Source organism: Hibiscus syriacus, unplaced genomic scaffold (assembly GCF_006381635.1).
Source record: "Hibiscus syriacus cultivar Baekdansim isolate YM2019G1 unplaced genomic scaffold, ASM638163v2 tig00112503_pilon, whole genome shotgun sequence".
Taxonomy (NCBI): Eukaryota; Viridiplantae; Streptophyta; class Magnoliopsida; order Malvales; family Malvaceae; genus Hibiscus; species Hibiscus syriacus.
In genome coordinates this window covers 2,289,021-2,311,694 of record NW_024063349.1, presented here as the reverse complement: position 1 = coordinate 2,311,694, position 22,674 = coordinate 2,289,021, and the positions used below count along the sequence as shown (strand labels likewise).

Here is a 22,674-nt window from a genome sequence, read left to right as displayed (position 1 = left end):
GTAGAGAGTGAGAGATGGAGATGGGACTGAGTTGTGATTTTAGGTTTTAGGTTATGAGTTGCGATTACGGGATTTTGTCTTAATATTGGTTTTTGTAATTTGAAAATAAAATACGCGTAGCGATTATAATGGCGCTTTAAATATCGCGTTGCGATTTACGGATACGCGTTGCGATTTTATGTATTATCGTTGCGATTTACGGATACGCGTTGCGATATACGGATACACGTTGCGATTTACGGATACGCGTTGCGATTTATGTGTTCGCGTTGCGATTTTCATATTCGCGTTGCGATTTTGGAAAATCGCAATGCGAATTTGTACTATCGCATTGCGATTTTCAAGAATCGCGTTGCGATTTTGGAAATTGATTTGCGATTCTGGGGATCGCGTTGCGATTTTGTTGGTCATTTTGGCAAATCCAAAAAAAGTTGGTTAAAATCGTATATTATAACTTTTTTTTGGTCACTGAGGCGATTTTCTCATAATATAATCCCCTGAAGAAATATTTAATTATCTTTTGATCCTCTTGTTTAGGCGTTTTTAATTTCATGTCCCTGGGCCTGGGCTTTTTCATTTTCATTCTTTGGCCGGAGCTACGGCATGCGTTCACCTCCAATCTTCTTCCTCCTTTCGGGCGGCGAACAAGATTCTCTTTTGGCATTCTCACTTCCCATCACTCTTCCACCTGGCCACGTTGTGTAGAGAGATGCTAATGGCTTCTCGATTATTCGCGACAGCCGCCGAGAAAATCAGGCCCGCGTCGATGAGGCTGCAAACCCTGTCTTTGACCGAAGCAGCCGCCTCCAGAATACGTCACCTTCTTCAACAACGCAATAGACCCTTCCTTCGATTGGGTGTTAAGGCTCGCGGTTGCAACGGCTTATCCTACACCCTCAACTACGCCGGTTCGTCTTATATTATAGATTTATAGTACTCTTGGCTTCTCTATCTTTATATTTGTGAAATGATTTAATTTTTTGGGAATTTATTTTTATTTGACGGAATTGACTGATAGATGAGAAAGGAAAGTTCGATGAATTGGTTGAAGACAAGGGCGTGCAAATATTGATTGAACCTAAAGCTTTGATGCATGTAATCGGAACCAAGATGGATTTTGTGGATGACAAACTTAGGTATTTCATATTTTAATCTTTTAGGAGCTTTATTTTATGTGTTTTTCCTATCATTTCGTTTCATTTGCTAGCTAAATATTGTGTCTTTATATGATCAACTGAATTGAGAAGCTTAAATTAGATTTAAAGCACTAACATTTGGCCATTCAGTAATCAGGGTATTATACCATTTAGTTTGTGCTTGTTTCTTATCCATAGGTGGAAAAAGTAGAAATTTTTGGTTTACCAATACATAAACCCTTGAAATTTTAAATTCTAATATTTCTTTATATTTTTTATTAATAATCTATTTTCGTGTACAAAAATAAATTTTATAAGTTCATCCTCTAAAACTTTATAAATTTTCTATCCTAATTTAAAATCCTCCTTTCATAAAATCATGCCCATTCATGGTTGTTATCCATACTTCATATGTTTCTTAGAATACACGTATCCTACATCTGTTGTCCAGCAGAATTCACATTACAACATGATTCTCCAAATATATATATATAACATAACAGTTCGAAGATACCCATATCTATTTTGACACTGAGAATCTGAATCACATTGTTCATGATATCTGACTAGTGTTGACTGTATAGCTGTTCTTGCCTATATAGTTTCTTCACTTTCTTTTGCTAGTAACAACTCATTCCAACAGTGGCCACATATTATAGTATTCTACCAATCGCCATCCACCTTCATTGCATCCTTTTTACAGTTGCTCGGTATGCTTTCCTGAACTCAGGCTGTTATTAGCAGAGCTTTTAACTGGATAATCTGGAATGTTGCACGTAAAAGCATCAAGATATACAGTTTTTGTTGCTTGAATCACTATGCTTTCTGTTACAAAAACTGTAACAGAAAAGTTACATAATTTGGCTTGAATCACAGTGCTTTCTGTTGCAGTTTTTGTTGCTTGCATTTTGATTGGTACTCAATCATCCCTTCACAGGTCTGAGTTCGTTTTTATCAACCCAAACTCGAAAGGCCAATGTGGATGCGGTGAATCTTTCATGACAACATCTGCTGCTAGTAGTGGATCTGCTAAACAGGGTCACAGTTAAAGGATACTGAGAGCCCTTTTAATAAGCTAAGATTAGAAATAACCTACTTGATTCCAGGGAGCTCTCAAATTTTCCCTTCGAAATAAACTAGAAGTTAAATGCTATTGGTTTTGTGGCAGTTGCTGCCAACTAATTGCATGAGTATAGATGGCATATATATTCAGTATTGCCGTATCATACACGGTTGTTCGGCATCTGAAAATCGTTGTGTATATTTCATTTCATTGGTGTTGTAATTGCTGATGATTGCTATATGGAAGTTGTCTGCGATTGAGCTAGCATGGTAGCCAATGTTTAGAAAAGCAAACTGCCAGATAGCTACTTCCATTTAAGCCATCTTCAAGGCTATTTTGAATGAATGAATCATTGAATGATGTGTTATTGGACCTTTGTGCTTTGTGGTTTGTGAAACGCATCAGTCGATTAAAGCAATTTCACACAGAGAGAGGAAGACAGTATGTGTCTGATATGATGTTTATTCAGATGAGGGTTTCAGGAAATTTATTGGAAGATAAAAGACTGTCTTGGTGTCTTGAGAAAAGTTCTATTAATTAGAGTTTTGTAAGAATTGGAACTCCAGACGTCATGTACTGTTATTGTGATTCCTGGTGTTATCTTCATTTATGAATCTTTTGAGCTGTTTATTTCACTTTACAATGGACAACTCGAGCTTCTTCTCATCTTTCTTAGTTTTTCTTTAGCTTTCCGAGATTTCGTCTGTGTTTTCAATTTCCGTTCCTCAAAACACTGCAAGAAAAATACACTAAAATTAGGAAGAAAAAAGCTGAAAAATGAATCATTTATAGGATTTATACATGTTACATGGGTAGATGTTTCCATTCGAACATTTTCTATGCTATGCACCAACTACATGCTTAGAAAAGAACACGAATACTTTACCTGTTGCTTTCTTTTCCTCTCCAGTTCTGCCTGTTATTGATACAAGAAGAAAGTAAATTCTTTATAGAATTGATGATAAAAGCTACCATGAAAACTCATCAAATTTGATGAAAATGAACAAAATGATGAAGTTGTGTTTACCAGAGCCTGCTTAAGGTGAGCATTTTCTTGTTTCAATTGGTTCAGTTCAGCTTCTAGCTCCACTGTATATGCCTGTAAAAAAACCAAACCAACCTTGTAAGAGGTACTTTCAGGGTCTCAATAGTTTCATTTCTTCAATAATAATCAATTTGATACATACCTGTTTTCGAGCTCTAGACCTTGCGGCAGACTCCCTGTTCTTAATCATCCTACGTTGCCTTCTCTCAACTACATTCTCTATTGGACCATCGAAGACCCTTTGCCTTCCTCGTACCGCCCCGATCTCCATCCCGAATTCTGAAACTGGATTATCGATTTGATTGGTACAAATCCTTTCCGATGAGACTGGGCTCATCGGTGCCACTACTCCGATTGTTTTTTCGGGACAATAGCCACCAGGAGGAGCTACATTCCCGTTATAACAAACAGCCGTCAGTGGTGGTGGTGCAGCAGGCTGGTAGCTACCACCAGTCTTACCATCATTAAAACCTGGAAGCATTGTCTGGTATGCAGTTCCACTAAAGCCAACAGGCCTGGAAACAAAACTTGAACCGACCACGGGGTTATTACTAGTCTGATACAACCCATATTGTGGTGGCTGATGATGCTGCGGAGGCGGTACCGATGGTGGGGGTGGTGGCATGCATTGTTCCCTTACTACCCCTGCCTTAATCAAGAAATCCTCCAAGGTCATCTCACCGAAAGTAGGCTGCCGCTGAGTATTGGCATCATCATCGGCATTAAGCTCATTGCTATTGTTACTCTGTCCTTGTCCTTGATGCCCTCTTTGTATCTCGGACCAAACTTCATCGACTGTCTTCCTACACAGCGGTGCAGGAAGCGTAAGAGAGGCTTGCCTTGCCAAGCTAGGCTGCTTAGCTATACCTCTACTGCTTGATGTTTCATTCACAGGCGGATGAAAATGGGAACCAACTTGTTTATTCGCCGAGTTGTTTTGATTATCGTTGGAGTTGATGGCTTGGTTTTCTTCGGCGTTCCAAATGCTGGTAAGGAACTCGTCCATGTTCATGGACCCAAAGTTCTTCCCACCCTCACACAGTGTATGCTGGAACTCATCAAGTGTTAGAGAATAGATTGAAGATTGTCTTCCAAGTTCTGAGAAAAGGTGGTTCTTCTGCTGCTGATCCGACGCCTGTAACGCTGACTCGACCTCGCCGGCCTCAGAGTCGGACACCGCCATTTTCTTTTTGGTGATGAAAAGCTCTTAATTATCTGCCTTGTCCAATTAGACCGAACCAACATAACAAATGTTACAAAGAAAGAGACCAAGAAAATTGTAAATCTTGTTTTAAACATTTAAAAACATAAAAAAGACAGAAAGACCATATGTATGTATATATGTGTAACATACCTGGTCCCAACGAGGAAGAAGATAATTTAGCTGAAAAAGAGGCTTAGTTTGTGAATGCTTCACAAAACCAACATCAAATCACTTTATATATATAGGATTCACGTATGATAAGACGATGATGATGAAGAGATGAGTTGCAGATGTGAAAATGCAATGGTTTTGTATGGATGAAAGGGGGAAGGTATATAAGTTGCGGGCGGAGTGGAGGGGGTCCAATCAAAGAGCAAGTTAAGGCTACATATAGTCAACCTAACGCAGGCAGGAAGTTGAGAATATAAAAACTGGGTCTCAAATTAAGCACTGCGGGCGGCTAAGGCTTCATCTGCTCGCCACGTTTGCCCAGGTGGCTCGCTCTCCCTTGCTTTGCTGCTCTGTGCTCAACGCGTGTGCTCTTTCGCCTTTTGCTCATCATCCTTACATTCAGAAATCACAACCTCCTTCATTATCTAATCTAAGCTTTCCATCAGGGATCTATACTGTGATTAGGGTGTAAATGAATTGTTAGTTAATCATTCCTTTATGTTTATCGCTAAGTTAAATAAATGAGTATGAATAAAAAATTTTATGTTTATTTAATGAACAAACGAACACGATAAAAGTGTGTTCGGTTCGTTTACGTTCATGAACAAGCTCGTTTATCGACTCATTTATTTATGTTCATGAACAAGTTTGTTTACTCAGCTCTTCTTTTCCTTTTATATTTTTCACATTTTAAATATTGGTAAAGGTAGAGACTAAATTGAACACATGATAAAAATTTAAATTTAAATTGTGGATTTTAAGGAGTTTAAGCACCAGTGGTGTAATTCTATCATTTTTCTTTAACTAGCAAATAAAAAGGTAAAACTAAAAATTAAATATATAAACGAACGATAAACGAATAATAAATAAATGCTAAACTAACACTAAATGAACGCTAAACGAACATATTCACGAATATTAAACGAACACAAACACCTTCAAAATCAAATAAAGGAACATGAACACGATATTAAAAAAAACCAACAAGAACCGAATACAAACACCTTAAAAATAAACAACCGAACACAAACATAACCTTATTCATTCAAGTTTAGTTCATTTACACAACTAACTGTGATTATTGTCACGTTTTCGGTTGCATCACGTTTAATGGAATTGTAAATATAATAATATGTGTTACTCCGATGATTACAAATATTGCAATTATATAATAACAACATTAAATAATACGGCTATCATTATATAAAAGACACACTATTATAATAACGTACCGCTATTTAAAATCTAGCTTTCTACTCCCTTATATTTAATAAGAAAGAAACGCTACCTCTTGTGTTTTGTTTAAGGGTTAAGTTGTCCAAGTGTCGGCCATTACTATAAGAATTACCATCATGATATTGTTTAAAGCTTTATAAATATTATATATTAGATTTTATCACAGTTTTGATGTTGCTGAATAGAAACCTTTCATATGTTAGACAAAATTATACAAATGGTAAGAGATTTGTATGTAAATTATATATTGCAGGTTTAAATCTTCAAGTAGTGATTTCCAATTTTTTATTTAAAAAGTATGTGGAATAATGAAGATAAAATTTTATATAATATCTAAAATAAATTATATTAAATTACATAATATACACATAAAACATTTTCATTCTAAAATTTGTAAAAAAAAAAATAATTTAAAGTCATATGACCCTTTTATTAATTATGAGAATACAGAGAGAGTAATTTATAGATCGAAGATGATTGTTTTTAAATAATTTGATATGATTATAATATATGTTTATTTTTAAATAAAAATTATAATATAATATTTGTTTATAATTTTAAAACCAATTATGTATATTTTTCCATTCCATTTCTTTTGTTGCTTTATTTTAAATTCATGCATTTTCTTTTATTAGTTCATTCGGAAAACTTTTAATTCTAACTCTTGTTCTTCTTGTTTATATCATCACACTTGTTCTACTTACAAGTATGTATTTCATTAAAAAAAATTATTATTTTAAAATCAAAATTATAATATGATAAGTAATGGGGTAGTTTCTAAACTTATTAAATTATTAATTATTTATGTTAACGTTATTTTCCATGTTTTAAAAAAAATATATTTTTTATTACAATAATTAAAGCGGTATTGTCCAAACTTATTACATTGTGACTTTCCCAATTATTTATAATATAGAGAAAGATATATCTGTGTTTATATTTTAAAACCAAATCTATATTAACAACTTTTCAAAAATCATTAAAAGGTACTAATTTTAGGTGTGGTTGGTTGCTTTAATCTTTACTGTCGAACTCAACTTTTACTCCGGTTTTGAATGCAAGCCACATACAATATTATTCTTTTTCCCGAAAATAATATTTTTATAAATATTCGGTCATTTCTAACTCAAAATATTGATGACGGCTCCCGTTTTAAAACATAGATAACAATTAAGAAAATAATTTTAGATGTAAATTAAGACTTCAAGTGATCATATTTTAAAATTAAATCTATATCCTTAATTTTTCAAGAATCAATAACAAAAAATGATTTTAGATAGGTATTTATTTTAGATGTAGTGAGATGCTTTAATTTTTACAGCGTTTACTTGACTCTCAAATCTAATTTTTACCGGTAGTTTTAAATGTAAGCCTATAAGATTGTCTTTTTTTCTTAAAGATAATTATTTTATAAATATTCAGTCATACTTGACTCGAAATGATCCACGATGACTTTTTTTTTTTTTTTTTGAAAATGGGGATAAAGAGCTTGAATACTAGTAAGGAAATATACAAACACAAAGACATTCAAAAGGGACCTCATTAAAAAACTTTAATTAATTTTTTAATATATATTAGAATTAATTGCATCATATATCCTCAAAGTATGATTCTATTTTGAATTGATCCCAAGACTTTTAAATATTCCAATTCATCCCTAAATTATGACTATCAATCAAAATTAGTCCTTAAACTTTTGAACATTTCAATTTTATCCCCAAACCATGACCTTCATTCTAAATTGATCCTTAAACGTTTTGAACATTCCTATTTCATATAAAACTATACGTGTATACTAATCACATCCCTTATTAATAAAATTGTTTGACCAAGTTATATTAGTATATGTTTGAAAGAAAGAAAGAAAAAACAAAACTTAGGTTAAGCTATGGTTGAAACTAATTACATATTTGGATGAATTTGGGGATGTATTCAGAAGTTTGGGGACCAATTTAGAAAGATGCTAATTAGAATATTAATAAGTTTAAAGACCAATTTAAAATGAGGGTTATATTTTGAGGATATATGATGCAATTAAATCTATATTTTAATTATTTACATATGTAATATATAAGATAAAATAATCACGTAAACAATTTTTCATATAAACTAAGGTAAATGTGACCTAAATTATTAGTTTTGTTTCATTTTAGTATCCAATTTTTTTAAATCATACCTAACGTTTATTTTAGGTTTTGCTTTGGTATATCTCTGTTAAAAACTTAACAGTTATGTTGATGTGTCACCATAAGATAATACTCTATCATCATTGAAAAAAAAATAAAAATCAGCGTCAGCAGTTCTGTTAAGTTTTTGATAGTGGAATAGCAAAATGAAACTTAAACTAACGTTAGATATGATTTTAAAAAATAAAGCTTTGATACTAAAATGGAATAAAAGTAATAGTTTAAGTACTAAATATGTAGTTTACTGAAGTGACATATGTACATAAATTATTGACATCATAATCCATTAACTGTTACCTCAATAAATTTAACAATTAACAGTAATAAAAAGTTTATAATTAAAAAATTAAATAGAGTAAAAGATTTAGTAATATCAACAAGGATTGGTTTAAGAGATAAGAGTTTGATATCATTTAAGAAAAATATTAAGTTCAAACCCTCGTGTATGTAGAAAATTCTTACTGAGAGACACACCCATCAAAATTAAGTGTATGACGTGAATTAATTCGGATTTATCGAAGCTAAAAAAAGATTTAGTAAATACTTTTTAGTACAAATTATTAAAAGATAAACCAGGAAAAAAGAGAAAAAAATATGATGATATAGAAGAAGAAAGTGGAATTAATGATGGCTCAAAATTCACGTTCCTTGATATTCAAGCATTGATAAATTGGCTTGACTGTGCCCTCCACACTTGTCCATTGATCTTCCCACGCGGACGACATCAACAATATACCATCATCATTCTCTTCTATTTTTAAAATACGAATTTATAAATTTGTTTATACTTGAAATAATTCATAATAATGCAGGCCTCTAAAGAAATAATAATAAACTCCCTGAGATTCTGCCATAAAAAACTGATTTTTTCTGCGTTTGTAATCATGTTTGCAGCGTATTAGCATTAAGCAAGTTTTATGCATTACGGTAAACTACATATTTCAAAATCATACCTTTACGTTGGATCAAGTACACAAATAGTTCATCGACTGTAAAATTATGTTTTGTTGAGTTCCTCGATTATTAAAAGTTATAAAATGATTCTTCAATTATAAGGTGTTGTTTTGTTGAGTCTCCGACTATTAAAAGTTATAAAACTATCACCCGATTATTTAGTATGTTTCAGGCTCGTCTTTTTCCGTTAAAAATTAACGGTAATATGAGCTTAATGTTAAATTCATGACTGAGATATGATAAAATTTGATCACATAATCTAAAAAAACTATCATATATCAGTCAACATGTTAACATTCAGCTTAGACTGTTGTCAATTTTTTAATGAAAAAAGAATGAGTTTAGAACATACTAAATAGTCGGGTGACCATTTTGTAGCTTTTAATAGTCGGGGAACTCAACAAAGCAACACCTTAGTCGAAGAACTATTTTGTAACTTTTAATAGTCTAATGACTCAACAAAGCATCACCCTATAGTCGAGGGTCTATTTGTATACTTTATCCTATTACGTTTTAGTTTTATTTTAATCACTCATATTTAGAAAATTAGCGGTAATGCTGACGTGTCACAATAAAGTAATGTCATCACCGAATTTTTATAAAAAAAATGTCTTATCAACAATTTTGTTAATTTTTAACAACATGTAATCAAAATGAAACCAAAACATAATATTAAGTATGATTTTGAAAAATAATAGTTAGGTGATCAAAACAGAAAAAAGTGATAGTTGGGATACCAAAAGTGTGGTTTACCCTATGCTGTAGTTGCTTCTAGCCTTCTATATATACCATCTGAACTTCCTGATTGAGTAGAGTGATTCGGTTTATTTGTGGCAGAAAATGGTAGAAAAAATGTGGGTTTTGATTTTACTATCGATTTTGTTGTTGCATGGCGATGAAACTTCAGCCTCAGACCCTGATCCGATCCAAGATTTCTGCATCCCAAACCCCAAATTCGGCGCCATAAAAACAGCCCATCTCACCATTCTCCCATGCAAAAACTCCTCGGAAGCATCCACCGACGATTTCGTCTTCTTGGGGTTAAAAGCCAGTGGGAACTTCACCGAAACAGGGCTTGCCACGATCCCGGTGAACCCAACAATCTTTCCTGGTATCAACACACTGGGGATGTCATTTGTGAGAGCCGATTTGAAAGCCGGTGGGATAAATCCACCCCATTTTCACCCCCGAGCCACCGAGATTGCCTATGTGGTGCAAGGCAGTGTTTATTCAGGCTTTGTGGATTCAAACAACCGAGTTTTCTCCAGGGTGATTGAGCAAGGAGAAGTTATGGTGTTCCCAAAAGGTCTGCTTCACTTCCAAATGAATGTTGGTGAGAAGCCTGTTACAATATTTGCATGTCTCAATAGCCAAAACCCAGGACTCCAAAAGATTCCCTCTGCCATTTTTGGATCTGGTATCAATGAGGAGCTTTTGGAGAAGGCTTTTGGTCTCAGCCATAAGCAGATTGGAACTATGAGAAGAAGATTTGATCCCAAAACAGTGACCTAAATTCCATTACTTGTTACAAAACCTTGTTGTAGTATAATGAAGATGGATAGATCAAAGATTACGTTGTCTGTTCGTGCTTAATTTGGTGTGAAATTTAAACTTGATTCATGTTTTTATACTAAATTTGAAAGACAGAATCATGGAGGAAGTCCATGCTTTAGTTTTCCATCAGTTTTCCCCTTTAACCAAACAATGTCTTTTTATAGTGATCATAAACAACAATGGTGAGTTTGGTTGAAGAATAACAAAATAGTAAGAATCTCAAGCACTCACTTATAAATAAAACTATGATCCGCTAGCATGCATCACATCATGATGTATCTAAAATGTCTTCATCGCAGTATTCACATCTCATCTGTAGTCGAGGGCGGGATTAGGATGAAATTATGGGAAGGGTCAAGTTACTTATCTTTGAAATTAATTGTTTATATTTGAAACTAACAAGGTTCTAAAAGGTAATTAAACCATAAATAAATAGAAGATTGAAGCTTAATTTCACTAATTTATAACCGTCGTGTCCTGCAAGATAATCAAACCAAAAAAAGTTAAGGACAAGACTTAATTTCATTTAATTTTGAAACCACAAAAAAAATAGAGGATTGAAGCTTAATTTCACTAATTTTAAAACCGTCATGTCCTGAAAGATAATCAAACCAAAAAAATTAAGGACAAGACTTAATTTCATTTAATTTTGAAACTGATAATGTCTTAAAAAATAATTAAACCAAAAAATTTAGGGAGAGGTCAGGACTTAATTTTAATGGTTTTAAAACTTTCAAGGGCTTCAAATAAAATTAAACCATAAAAGTTAAGGTGGCCATATACCCCTTCTCCTCCCATGTGATTTCGCCACTCATAGCCAAACCACAAATCTCTCCGGCACAGATATAGTTCGGGGTAAAGAACTGTTAACTAATCTAATATTTAATTAATTAAATAAAGATTTAATACAAAAATAAGTGATTAAATTATACCTCGAAAATCGTTTTAATACCTAAAGAATTTTTTTGTTAAAAATAGGTGTCTAACGTTTTCATCAGTGCACTTTTAGATATCTGGACCATAACGACCGTTAAATTTGGTCGTTAAATAACATGTGTCACGTTCTGAAAATTTTAAGAATTTATTTAAAAAATTAAAAAAAAACTCAAACAGCATATCGTGTCCCCTCCTCCTCTCCCCCTCACTTCTCCCTTACTCCTTCCATAGTTGCCAATCGACCAACCGTGACCACAACTTTCATCAGCATCGACCTCAATCAAACTTCCGTTACTTTTTATCGTAAATTATCACTGTTTTTCATTGATAAACATTCAAAGGTTCGTCGGATTTTAAGTCACCATCATTGTTTTTTGTCGATTCTGGTCGATCCCAACGTCCATAAGCCACACCGTCACCAACATTCAAACCACCGTGCAATTCCGATCAAAACCCAAGTGTTTGACGATGATGGTGGCTAAAGATGACTGATGACAGTTGGTAATAGGGTTGAAATGAGATATTTTAATTTTTTTAGATTTTTTATAATTTCATTAAAAATTTGAGTTTTTTTATAAATAAATTAAGTTTTTTTTTTAATTTTTTTAAAAAATAATATTTTATTATTAAAATTTTAAAAAATATAATTATAAACACCTAAAAGAATAATTTAAAAACTTATTTTTAGCAAAAAATTATTTATACTCCAAATCATTTTTAAAGTAAAATCTAGACGCTTATTATTGTATTAAGCCTTAAGTAAATAATTACTAAAATCAGTAACCCTCAAACAAGAATAGTCCGATGCCGGCCCGACCAGATATCTCCGATCCAAAACCCGAAAACTCTTATCCACCGTCGCTTGCGTTATCATATGTTCTCTTCTCCTCCCAGTAAAGCCTTTCCCCTTTCCTCGTTTCCTCTTTTACATTTCCGTTAACCGTAGTTATTAGTATTGTTTTTTCATGTAATGAAGTATGCATTTATTTTAACTCTTTTTCATCAGAAAATGCTTAATTTGCTAATAATTCGGCATCTTCTTATATCCAAACACATTTATTAGTCTCCCCTTCTAACCTTGATTTTAAACATGTTTGATTACGCTAGATAAGAAGCGGGGAGGCATCTGATTTTTTTGGGGTTTATGGCATTCGATCGGATCATATTGTAAGTTAAATCTTGCACATCGTAGTTATGGGGATTATTATTCATATTCTTTTATGATCCGCAGATACAGAAATTGGTGACTTAAATGCTATTTTATGTATGAAACAGTGGCAAGCAGTGCTCTTCCCACTTTTCTTGATTTCTCTTATGTATGCTGGATCATTGATGTTATTGGTGAATCAGTGGATGGAGCACAGGGATCAAGATAGAAGGCCATTGTTAGATTTTATCAAAAGCACCCTTCTTACGTTCCCAAGCCAGATGTCATCTGTCCCTTCCAATGTTATATTCTGGCGGACTTTAGTTGTAGTTAGTAAGCTTACCATTTGATTTTCTTCATCTTTGGGAGGAATGCAAAGTTTACAATTGTTTTAAATCCTGTAAATAGGTAAATTGCTTATGTCTATGCTCTTTTTCTAAATGTTGAGATTGAGAAGATGGGTTTTGGTTCCTTATTTTATGAAATAGTTTTTGTGATAGAGGGCATATTGTGTTATGTGTTCTGCTCCTTTTCGAATCCTTCAGTCCTTTGAAGAATAAGAATGATTGACCATTAGAAGGCCAATTGAAATAGTTTATTGTTGCTTCAGTCTTCAGTCCTTGATGGTACTTCAATGAACAGGCACCGTTAACAGAGGAGTTGGCGTTTAGAGCATTTATGATTTCTTTCCTTCTTTGTGGGGGATTTAAACCTTACGATGTCATTTTTCTCTTCCCTACTTTCTTCAGTTTAGGTGAGTCCTTTTTTCTTGAAAACAGCTGGAACGTTCGTGTTGAGCTGATTTGATGATCTTATGTTTTTTCTGGTGCTAAGCACTGATATTATATGTGTATCTGTTGTTTACATCTATTACCTTGATTGCATACCACTACTTACATATTGACGTTGTTCCTGTGTCAATCTATAATTGTTTTGTTTGCCACAGTATAGAGCAATTAAAGGGACACGGTTGGCACAAAGTGGATGCTTTGTTGAAATCTTATTTTCCATTTGCATATGTCCATACTTGCAGTTTTTGGTGCATTTACGCGTGCTTGTATATATAGGAGTTGTTGATGCTAAACATTTATCCATTGCATTTTGACTTGAATGACATGTAAACGTTTTAACTATGTTTTGTCAATTTCTTGCAGCACATTTGAACCATATGATGGAGATCTATAGCCGCCACAATTACAGCTTGCGTGAAGCTTCTATGGTTGTAGGTAAAAACTAGGTTTTCCTCCTTGAACTAGTAGCTGCAATTTTTGTTAAAGAGGGATTGTCTGTTTATGAAATTTAGGTATAAAATTTTTTTGTCTTGAAAATGTTCACACCTTTGTTCGAGGAATAAGACTTATATTTGATGATATTTTGTGCTCACGTGTCATGTTTCTTAGGCCTCCAGCTGGGTTACACTGTGGTCTTCGGTTCATATGCTTCGTTTCTCTTCATTCGAACAGGTTGGTAATTATTTGTAAATAAATCCTATCATCTCTATGATAAATTTTCACTGGAGTTAGTCTTTTGTATATATGCAGATAAAAATGATAAACAATGGGTACAAATTCTTGTCGTAGTGACTATAAATCCGAAATATCCTGACATTTAACCCAGATTTTATTGTCTTATTTTTCTTGTGATATATGCTTTTTGCTTACATATATCTCATTGGTTGCCATGGTTTTAGTTTGTCAGTCTCATTACAGTATCTTTCTAATTCTTGGTGGGAACCCTTGCTTCTCCTTTAGTTGCTCATGTATTTTGCAACTACATGGGATTGCCTGTACTATTTGTACAGAGGAAAGGTACACAAATACACCCCCATGTGTGTTTTTTTTTTAGTTCTCTTTCATAGTATACTAGCATGCCTGAACAATTTGGTGACATTTCTTGTTGGTTGTATTTGTAGGGGTAGTTATTGTGGCATTTATAGCTGGAATGTTGACCTTTGCATGGCTTATGTTTCCTTTAACACGGCTTGATTTGTATGATGAGAGAACCAATAGTTGTAGATGTTGGCAAGGATATTGTTTGTGGAACTAAGCCAACGACTTGTATAAAGAAATATTATTGTTCGATTGATGACTTCGTGTACACTTTTTTTTCCCTCATGCCTTGTACTATTTAGTTGTGTTCGCGGTCGTTTTGGATCGGTTTTTAGCTAAAAATTCATCTGATCTAAAAGTATAAATGTTTGCGGTTTGGATCGGTTTGGATGTTTCTAAAAAAATCCGATCCGATCCAATTAAGTGTAGCTTAATTCGGTTTGGATTTGTGCGGTTTTTGGATTCTAATTTTCCAAAATAATTCTTGAATTTTTTTCATAAAAAAACATATGGATAACAAAAGCAAAGAGAATATATATTTTAACAAATGCAAGCTTGTGAAGCTTACAAAGGGTTTCATTTTTTATTGAACTTGAAACGTTCTCGTTCAGCGCAGGGAGATAGTCATTCATTGTAAGAGACTATTGGTTCAATTCGGTTTGGATCGGTTTCGGATTTTCAAACCGAAACCGAACTGATCGGTTTTTAAAAAAAACCAAACACATTAAATCATTTTCGATTCTTTTCGGTTGTCGGTTTTTTGGATCGGTTTTCAATTATTTTTTTAGATCGATTGGATTTGAACACCCCTAGTACTATTTAGACCAGGGCTTTTGAGACCATTCAATTGTTGTAAAATGAGGAGAAATTGTTTTTTTTAATATATATCTAACATGTGCAAATATAATATTCAACGCTAGCATAATTCCGGTCTTTTATTTTCTCATTTAACAGCTGGTAGTAAGTTTCAATACGTAAATCTAGGAAAATTGGGCAGAAACGATTAAAATAATTGTTTTATTGAATCATAGAATTCATAAAGCAAGAGGTCGTTGTAGTATAGTGGTGAGCCTGTCACGCGGGTGACCCGGGTTTGATCCCCGGCAACGGCGTTTTTCACTTTTTCTCATTTTTATCTACAATGCAGTGCCGATGATGATCCATTCTCTTTAAGTTACCTTATATGTAGTTTCAATGTCTACACAATAATTTCAATATCTTATTCTCAGATTAAGAACTCCATTAATTTGCAGGCGACCGCAACTGTAAACATTGGATAATGTCCAACTGAGAAAATTGCAACTACGGCTCATGGGTTTGGCTTTATAGCTGCCCATCAAGAAGCCAAGTGAGGTTAGAAGAAGTCTTGTTACGAACCTTGTTCTTTTATCACATTAAACTTGTGAGATTCACCAATAGCATGTCATAATTTTTGCCATGCCCCCAACTAAATCCAACCGCCTGTCTTTCGGATTCGCAACAATGATTTTTAGTCAAATTTGTTGGCTAACGTTGTCTTGTTTCTTTTAGCTGCTGCTGTGGTATATCATTTTCTCAACTGAGTGAGAACACTTGTTTCTCTGTGTTAATCAATAAAGCATAAACCTGAATAGTTACCCACTTCCACTCATGCTAGCAGATCTAATATTCCACGCTAGCATAATTCCGATCTTTTCTCTTCTCATTTTACACCTGATAGTAAGTTTCAATTTGTGAATCCAGGAAAATTGAGCATAAAATAAAACACAGCTTTATTCGGAAAGCAAAAAACAAATAAATAAGAGGGGAGAGAAAAACAAGATTATTTTTTTTACCTTTCTCAATTTGCCTTTGCCGCTCAGGTAGTCTTATCTGTCTACAATGCAGTGTTCAAAACCTTTTCTTTTTTTTTATCTGAACAGATTTGTCACAACGTGATTTTTCTCATTTTTTCGATTGGATTTGATTTGACTAATGACCAACATCGTCGTCAACCTCGGCAGCGTTGATAGATGGAGTAATCAGCTTTCGTTACCAACGACTGCTTCTTCACAATTTCAGTGGAGGAGAAAAGAAACACCAACTCACTTCTTCAGTTCTCCGTTTTCCTCGCTCTATTGCTTCCACCGAACCCTCCAAGTGAGAAAATTGCAACTACAGCTCGTGGGTTTGTCTTTATAGCAGCCCATCAACAAGCCAAGTGAGGAGTAGTTGAAGTCTCGTTACCATTACCGACCCTGTTCTTTTCTCGCATCAAACTTCTGGGATTCATCAATACCATGCAATAAATATTATTATCATGTGTTGTTATAAAATAAAAATGATGCATGCCCATATCTTAAATTTGATTTCTTCTTTTTTACATTTTAATGCCAAATATTCATTTAACATTTGATCGATGGGTTTTAAGGACAAATTTGAAGGAATAAAGAATTAGACAAGGAGGCCAATGGAAGAACCCAGTGTTGCATCAAAGCTTTAATTAAAACATCGTTAGCAACATGTAATGAATGTTTTGATTAAGATAACAGAAAGAAAAGAAAAGAAACATCTTTGGTGGGTTGGCTTATCCAAATTGAGGGATTCATCAGTAGATTAAAATAATAATGCCTCCTAAATACTACGCGCTAATCTTTTGGCTTCATCATTATGTTCTTTATTTGTCAATTTTGGTGCTTCTTTAGCTTTCTCTATGGTGTGAACTTGGAGATTCTTCTTAAAGTTTAATAATGAGATTGTTACATTTATATTAGATAATGTGTTAATGATATTTATTACATGTTTTAAGTAGTAAACTTTGAGCATAAGGTTTGAATAACAAAATTATGATTTTACGTTTTAAGGAAATACAACTTAATATAAGGTTATGAAAATGCGCTACTGAAAATGTTAATATTTTTTTAACATTTCTAGTCGAGCGTTACCTAAAATGTTATTTTTTCTACCGGAAATATTAATATCGGACGCTACCTAAAATGCTATTTTTTTTTCTATCTGAAAATGTTAATATTGGAAATATTCATTTTGGTAGCGAAATTAATATTTCCGGTAGAAAAATTAACATTTTACGTAGCGTTCTACCAGAAATATTAAAAAAATTTAACATTTCTGATAACGTCTTTCCTAAGCCTTATATTAAGTTGTCATACATCATAACTACGCATGATTTTATAGGCTACTTCATAATACTTAAAACGGTGTCTAATACTAGGGGCGAACAAAAGAGGGGTATATGGGGCCATGACCCTCAAAAATTGAAAATTTATAGTTTAGTCCTTTATTTTTTTTAAACTTTTAATTTGGTCTCCATAAAAATTTAGAAATCCAGATTAAGTTTTAAAATTTTTTAATATTCTTTATTAAACCCTCCCATAATTTTTATAAATTCTCATCAAGCCTCTCAAAATTTCAAAACTCATAGTTATACCCCATTTTTTCTCAACATAATTTTATCTTTTGGTGTTACAACACATATTAAGGAATATATCTCAAAAAATTATTTCCAGTTCTATCCTCGTTCTTAACTTACGGTTCTGATTTTTCGTTTAATTTTTGTTTTATACTATTATTTCTTTATAATGATTTTATTTATTCAAATTAAAATGAATGAAGTGTCACTAACTTTCATAATCATTGTCTCTTCCCATGTTGATGGTCAACGAAACTAATTATTTTATATATCAATAATAATTTTGTTTACAATTATTGTCGATCCGAATTAGTTATGACAAAATTTTGAAGAACCGAGAGGATAAAAAAATTGTATTTTCACCTCAAGTTATTAAAATATAGAAAAATAACAATGAAGGTGTGAAACGAAATCTATGAGATAGAACACAAACCTAAATAAGGTATAAAGCTATTATAAAAAAGAGTTAAAAAGGAAAGCAATTAGTTTGGGCTTTGAACAATTGGTCCAGTCCTTCTCAAATGTATAAATTAAACAAAGAATGAGCAATAGCTGCCGTTGTTTCTTTGGGATTGGATTTTGTGGGGTTTCACAAAGCACCAAATTAATGGAAAAACAAAATGTATTGAGATTTTTGGATTTAATCATTGGCATCCGATCTATTGATCTTCTAATCCATATCAGATATTGCAGAGGTGAGGGCAATCCTCCCAACCCAATTTGTTCTATTCACAAACGTCGGAATTCAAATCCTTGATTTTCCTTAAAAAAATCTAGTGTATTGTTCCACTAAATTAACTTGTTGTTGGTAAAATGTGTTGAGATTTTAATAGTAAATATGCATTCTCAAAATAATAAAGCCCACCGGCACTAACTAAACTTTTGTCCCTCTGTGACATGATGATTTTGGTGTGGTCCCTAAAATCTTAGCGCTAAAAAGTTGAAAATGTAATCTAGTGTACGGGAAAAGATTAAGGGACCCGATCGTATTTTTGAAAATTTTAAATATTCATATAATTTAAATATTTTTTATTTTCTATTGATGATTTAATTTTATATTTTTAAAATTTTTATAATTTTATGTCTCTAAATTTTTTATATATTTTTCTAAATTTATATATACTAACATAAAATCGTACGAATGTTCGTGTTTAATAAGATATAAAAATCCTCTAAGGCTACTGCTAAGCTCACGTGTAGGGTTGGATGCAGTTGCTAAGCATGATCATGTTGAATTTCCCATCATTAGCCATGCAGGGGATTGGTATCATGACAAATCATTAGCTATGACCTCAGAAAAAAAGAAGTTGAAATTGTTTGCTATACACAACAACATTGTGATTTTCTAAGATTTTTCTACATAATATTATTTTCATTAAACCTTTTGATTAGAATTATAATAATAAATCATCCAATAATTAAAGAGAAGACATGATAAAAGATTAAAAGCCAAAAGAAGAAGAAAAAAGAAAAAGAAAATCATCATGCAAGGATATGAAAAGAGAAATGAGGCCATGATAAACAAATATATTTTTATAGCTTTCACGTGTGTAGCTGAAGCATTTTAATACTGCCCCAATCATATTTGTACACTTGTTAAAAAAATTTATATAAAATCAACTGTCCCTTCTCCATCAATAATTTTATTTTATTTTAAATTAATTAATGTGTTGTTTAAAGAATGTTAATAACCAATGTGACTTTGTGCATGCAAATCTCTTGAGCTTTGCTATAAAAATGTTTAAGTATATGAACCCTTAACTACTGAAAAATAACATAAAAGGGCAAAAAGTTTATTAAAGAGGTTTAAAAGGAAATTGGGTAAATTACAAATGTGGTAACTGAACTTTATTCTCTCTCCTATTTCACTCATTGCACGTTAAATATTTTCATTTTCCTCGCTAAACATAATATATTGGGTTTTTGGTCACTCAGTTGTTTTCTCACTAATGAATCTATAAATTGACTGTTATATAGATGCAGAACGACGTTGTTTTGGTGAAAAAAAATTAAACGACGTCGTTTTAATGCCGTTAACTATTTAACTGTGGGGTGACCAAAAAACTAAAGTATTAAGTTAAGTGAGGAAATTGAAAACTTTTAAAGTTCAGTGTGGAAAATAGGAGAGAAAGTAAAGTTCGGTAATTAAATTTGTGATTCACCCAAGGAAATTATAAGGGGGGAGCGTGGCAATTTTTATGGGGGGGGGGGGGGTTTGCCATCATTGGGTGTCTCAGAAACAGACTTAAAAACTCTCTGTGTATAGCCAATTTTACACTGTCTTTGGGCAGACCTCTTTTGTCTTGGTTGACTGCATCATATGCTTTGAATAGCAGATTTGGCTTTCAGCTTCCACCACCACATATTGCATTTCTCTACCTATGTAACCTATCCATGCTAATACTGCATTCAAGCCACAGATTTGGATGATAATTACTACTATATGATACATGTGATGAGACATGTTTCGTGTATCTGTATGTCAATAAAGTACCGGATAAACTTGATGAACTTTGCGTAACTTTGATAGAATTTGATATATGTGATTTGCGTGTCTTATTAAGCATGATCTTTGATATTACCCACAGAATATCTTTGTTACGTGAATGCATGATATACTTTGATTTAAACTTTGCGTAGTATGTTTACATCTATTAATTTTGTTTGTCAAGACTATCTCACTAATCTATATAAGTTTATTCTATTTATCTTAAGGGTAAAGTACACAAATGGTCCCTTGATTATAGAATTTTTTGTTGATTCCCCTAACTATTAGAAGTTACAAAATGGTCCTCAGACTATAGGACATTGTTTTGTTGAGTCCATAGACTATTAAAAGTAATAAAATGGTCTCGTTCGTCTTTTTCCGTTAAAAAAATTAATTATCGTCTGAGCTGGACGTTAACATGCGGATTGAGATATGATAGTCGTTTGAGATTCTGGGATCAAATGATATCATGTCAATCATCAGGTAAACGTTCAGCTTATACTGTCGTCAAATTTTTAACGAAAAACGACGAATTTAGAATATATGAATAGTCAGGTGACCATTTTGTAACTTTTACTAGTCGAATGACTCAACAAAGCAACGTCCTATAGTCGGAGGATCATTTTGTAACTTTTAATAGTCAGAGGGCTCAACAAAGTAAGACCCTATAGTCAAGGGACCATTTGTGTACTATACCCTTATTTTAATTGTTCCTTAAAACTCCGATCTCTATATAAGCTTTGTTTGGATTACATTAAAGGGTTGCAAGTTAACTTCAATTTGCTCTCAATGTAAAGGTTATTAGTATAATCTCCTAGAATGATGGGTATACTACTTGTGTCATTATAAATGTTGTTTGGCATTTTGGGCCATGATTTGTGCAGGTTAAATTAATTGTATAACTATGATATTTATATTTTGAGTTGCTATGCTATTTTGATGTTTGATGCATTACTTTGATGCTAAAAGGGTAAGTTCATGATCCGTGCTTTAACCTTTATGAACCATGGTAAGTTAGAATACACATGTTGACTCCATGAACTATGATTCAAAGTACATGTTGTGATAAGATATGCATGATTTGTGTATTTAAAGGATACATAATACCCTTAGTCAATCCACTATGTTTGTTGTTTGTTTGGATCGTGATTTATTGTCGGATAACATAGCTGGCTGTTGTATGATGATTAATAGATATTTCAAAGGGTTTATGGCATGTTTAGAAACTCATTTTTAATCATTTGTATAACGTCTTAAATCCGATCTAGATGTTACGGTCGAATTTGAGATGTCATAAACAATAAAATCAACCCTCTTTCAAAATCAAGTTCCCAAAGTAAGTTTTATAAGTCCAAACAAGATTTTTTTTTTTTAAAAAAAAAACACAAACTGAAAATAAGATACAATACTTTGAAAACTGAAATAGTTCAAACACTCCATTTATAAAGATTTAAAAGATATAAAATAATTTTGTTAGTATAAAGATTAAAAAATATAAAAATATTATAATTTACAATTAATATTACAAATATAGCAAAAAAACTATAACATGTTGTAAACAAAAATATTATGCATTTGATTATGATATAGGTTTAGATTTTTTTGTCTTTATTTTCTTTTAAAAGAATTCGAATAGTTTAAGGATAAATTTGTTGAGCTTAGGGTATTTTCTGGTGAAATGATATATGATTTGCATTTAAGAGGTTAAAAATGAGTGAATTGAAAATTTTAGGGGTCTAATAGTCAACGATGACGATAGTCGATGCTGATTAACAGTGACCGATAATGACAACGGTGAGTGACAAGAGTTGGGAGACTTTGGTCGAATTCAAGAATCAATTTGACATTTTATCTAAAGTTAAAAGGTCAAAATGATATTTCATCTAAAGTTTAGGATCAAAATAGTATTTTATCTAAATTCATGTATCAAATAAAAAAATAACCCCTTTTGACTCACATTACTTGTAATCAAGCAAACAGAAATTAACGACTCAAAAATAAAAATATAACAAGCAATCATGTAAGTGATTAGAATCTAATAAATAATAACATAAATGATCAAAATATAATTTTTAAATTTAATATGTAAAAAAGTATAAATATAAAAGATAAACAATCAATCCAATAGTTTACCCAATATACCCTTGTCATTGTTACGGTTCATTCAATTTCGAAACGGCATGGAATATTTTCCATCATTAGGAAGGATAGGGAATGAGCCGATAAGGGCAAAGGAGTAATTATAGCAGCAATTGAATTCAAAGCCATAATTACATGTGTAAATAAATAAGCAAAAGCTCAAATTAACACTCAAAGACGAACGAGCTCCACGACCAC

The 22,674-nt window shown here is 32.5% G+C and overlaps 4 protein-coding genes across 4 annotated transcripts; 3 read left to right on the top strand and 1 right to left on the bottom strand.

The window, feature by feature from the left end:
• Nucleotides 1-583: 583 nt before the first annotated feature.
• On the top strand, nucleotides 584-2,678 carry LOC120180892 (iron-sulfur assembly protein IscA-like 1, mitochondrial). The gene is made up of 3 exons (XM_039186175.1): nucleotides 584-908; nucleotides 1,019-1,136; nucleotides 2,074-2,678. Exons 1-3 carry the CDS (start codon nucleotides 710-712, stop codon nucleotides 2,183-2,185), a joined length of 429 nt encoding a protein of 142 aa, XP_039042106.1. The 5' UTR covers nucleotides 584-709; the 3' UTR covers nucleotides 2,186-2,678.
• A 117-nt stretch (nucleotides 2,679-2,795) lies between these two features.
• Nucleotides 2,796-4,435, bottom strand: LOC120180891 (protein ABSCISIC ACID-INSENSITIVE 5-like). Its single transcript, XM_039186174.1, has 4 exons — nucleotides 3,387-4,435; nucleotides 3,227-3,298; nucleotides 3,086-3,115; nucleotides 2,796-2,932 (listed from the first exon to the last, which is right to left on the bottom strand). The coding sequence occupies exons 1-4, from the start codon at nucleotides 4,425-4,427 to the stop codon at nucleotides 2,837-2,839; spliced, it is 1,239 nt and encodes a 412-aa protein (XP_039042105.1). The 5' UTR covers nucleotides 4,428-4,435; the 3' UTR covers nucleotides 2,796-2,836.
• Nucleotides 4,436-9,783: 5,348 nt separating this feature from the next.
• Nucleotides 9,784-10,526, top strand: LOC120180871 (germin-like protein subfamily 3 member 2). Its single transcript, XM_039186160.1, has one exon. It carries the CDS (start codon nucleotides 9,836-9,838, stop codon nucleotides 10,505-10,507), a length of 672 nt encoding a protein of 223 aa, XP_039042091.1. The 5' UTR covers nucleotides 9,784-9,835; the 3' UTR covers nucleotides 10,508-10,526.
• A 1,766-nt stretch (nucleotides 10,527-12,292) lies between these two features.
• On the top strand, nucleotides 12,293-14,640 carry LOC120180864 (CAAX prenyl protease 2-like). Its single transcript, XM_039186152.1, has 8 exons — nucleotides 12,293-12,378; nucleotides 12,593-12,652; nucleotides 12,761-12,961; nucleotides 13,275-13,386; nucleotides 13,787-13,858; nucleotides 14,033-14,095; nucleotides 14,362-14,440; nucleotides 14,545-14,640. The coding sequence occupies exons 3-8, from the start codon at nucleotides 12,800-12,802 to the stop codon at nucleotides 14,615-14,617; spliced, it is 561 nt and encodes a 186-aa protein (XP_039042083.1). The 5' UTR covers nucleotides 12,293-12,378; nucleotides 12,593-12,652; nucleotides 12,761-12,799; the 3' UTR covers nucleotides 14,618-14,640.
• The last annotated feature ends 8,034 nt before the right edge of the window (nucleotides 14,641-22,674 follow it).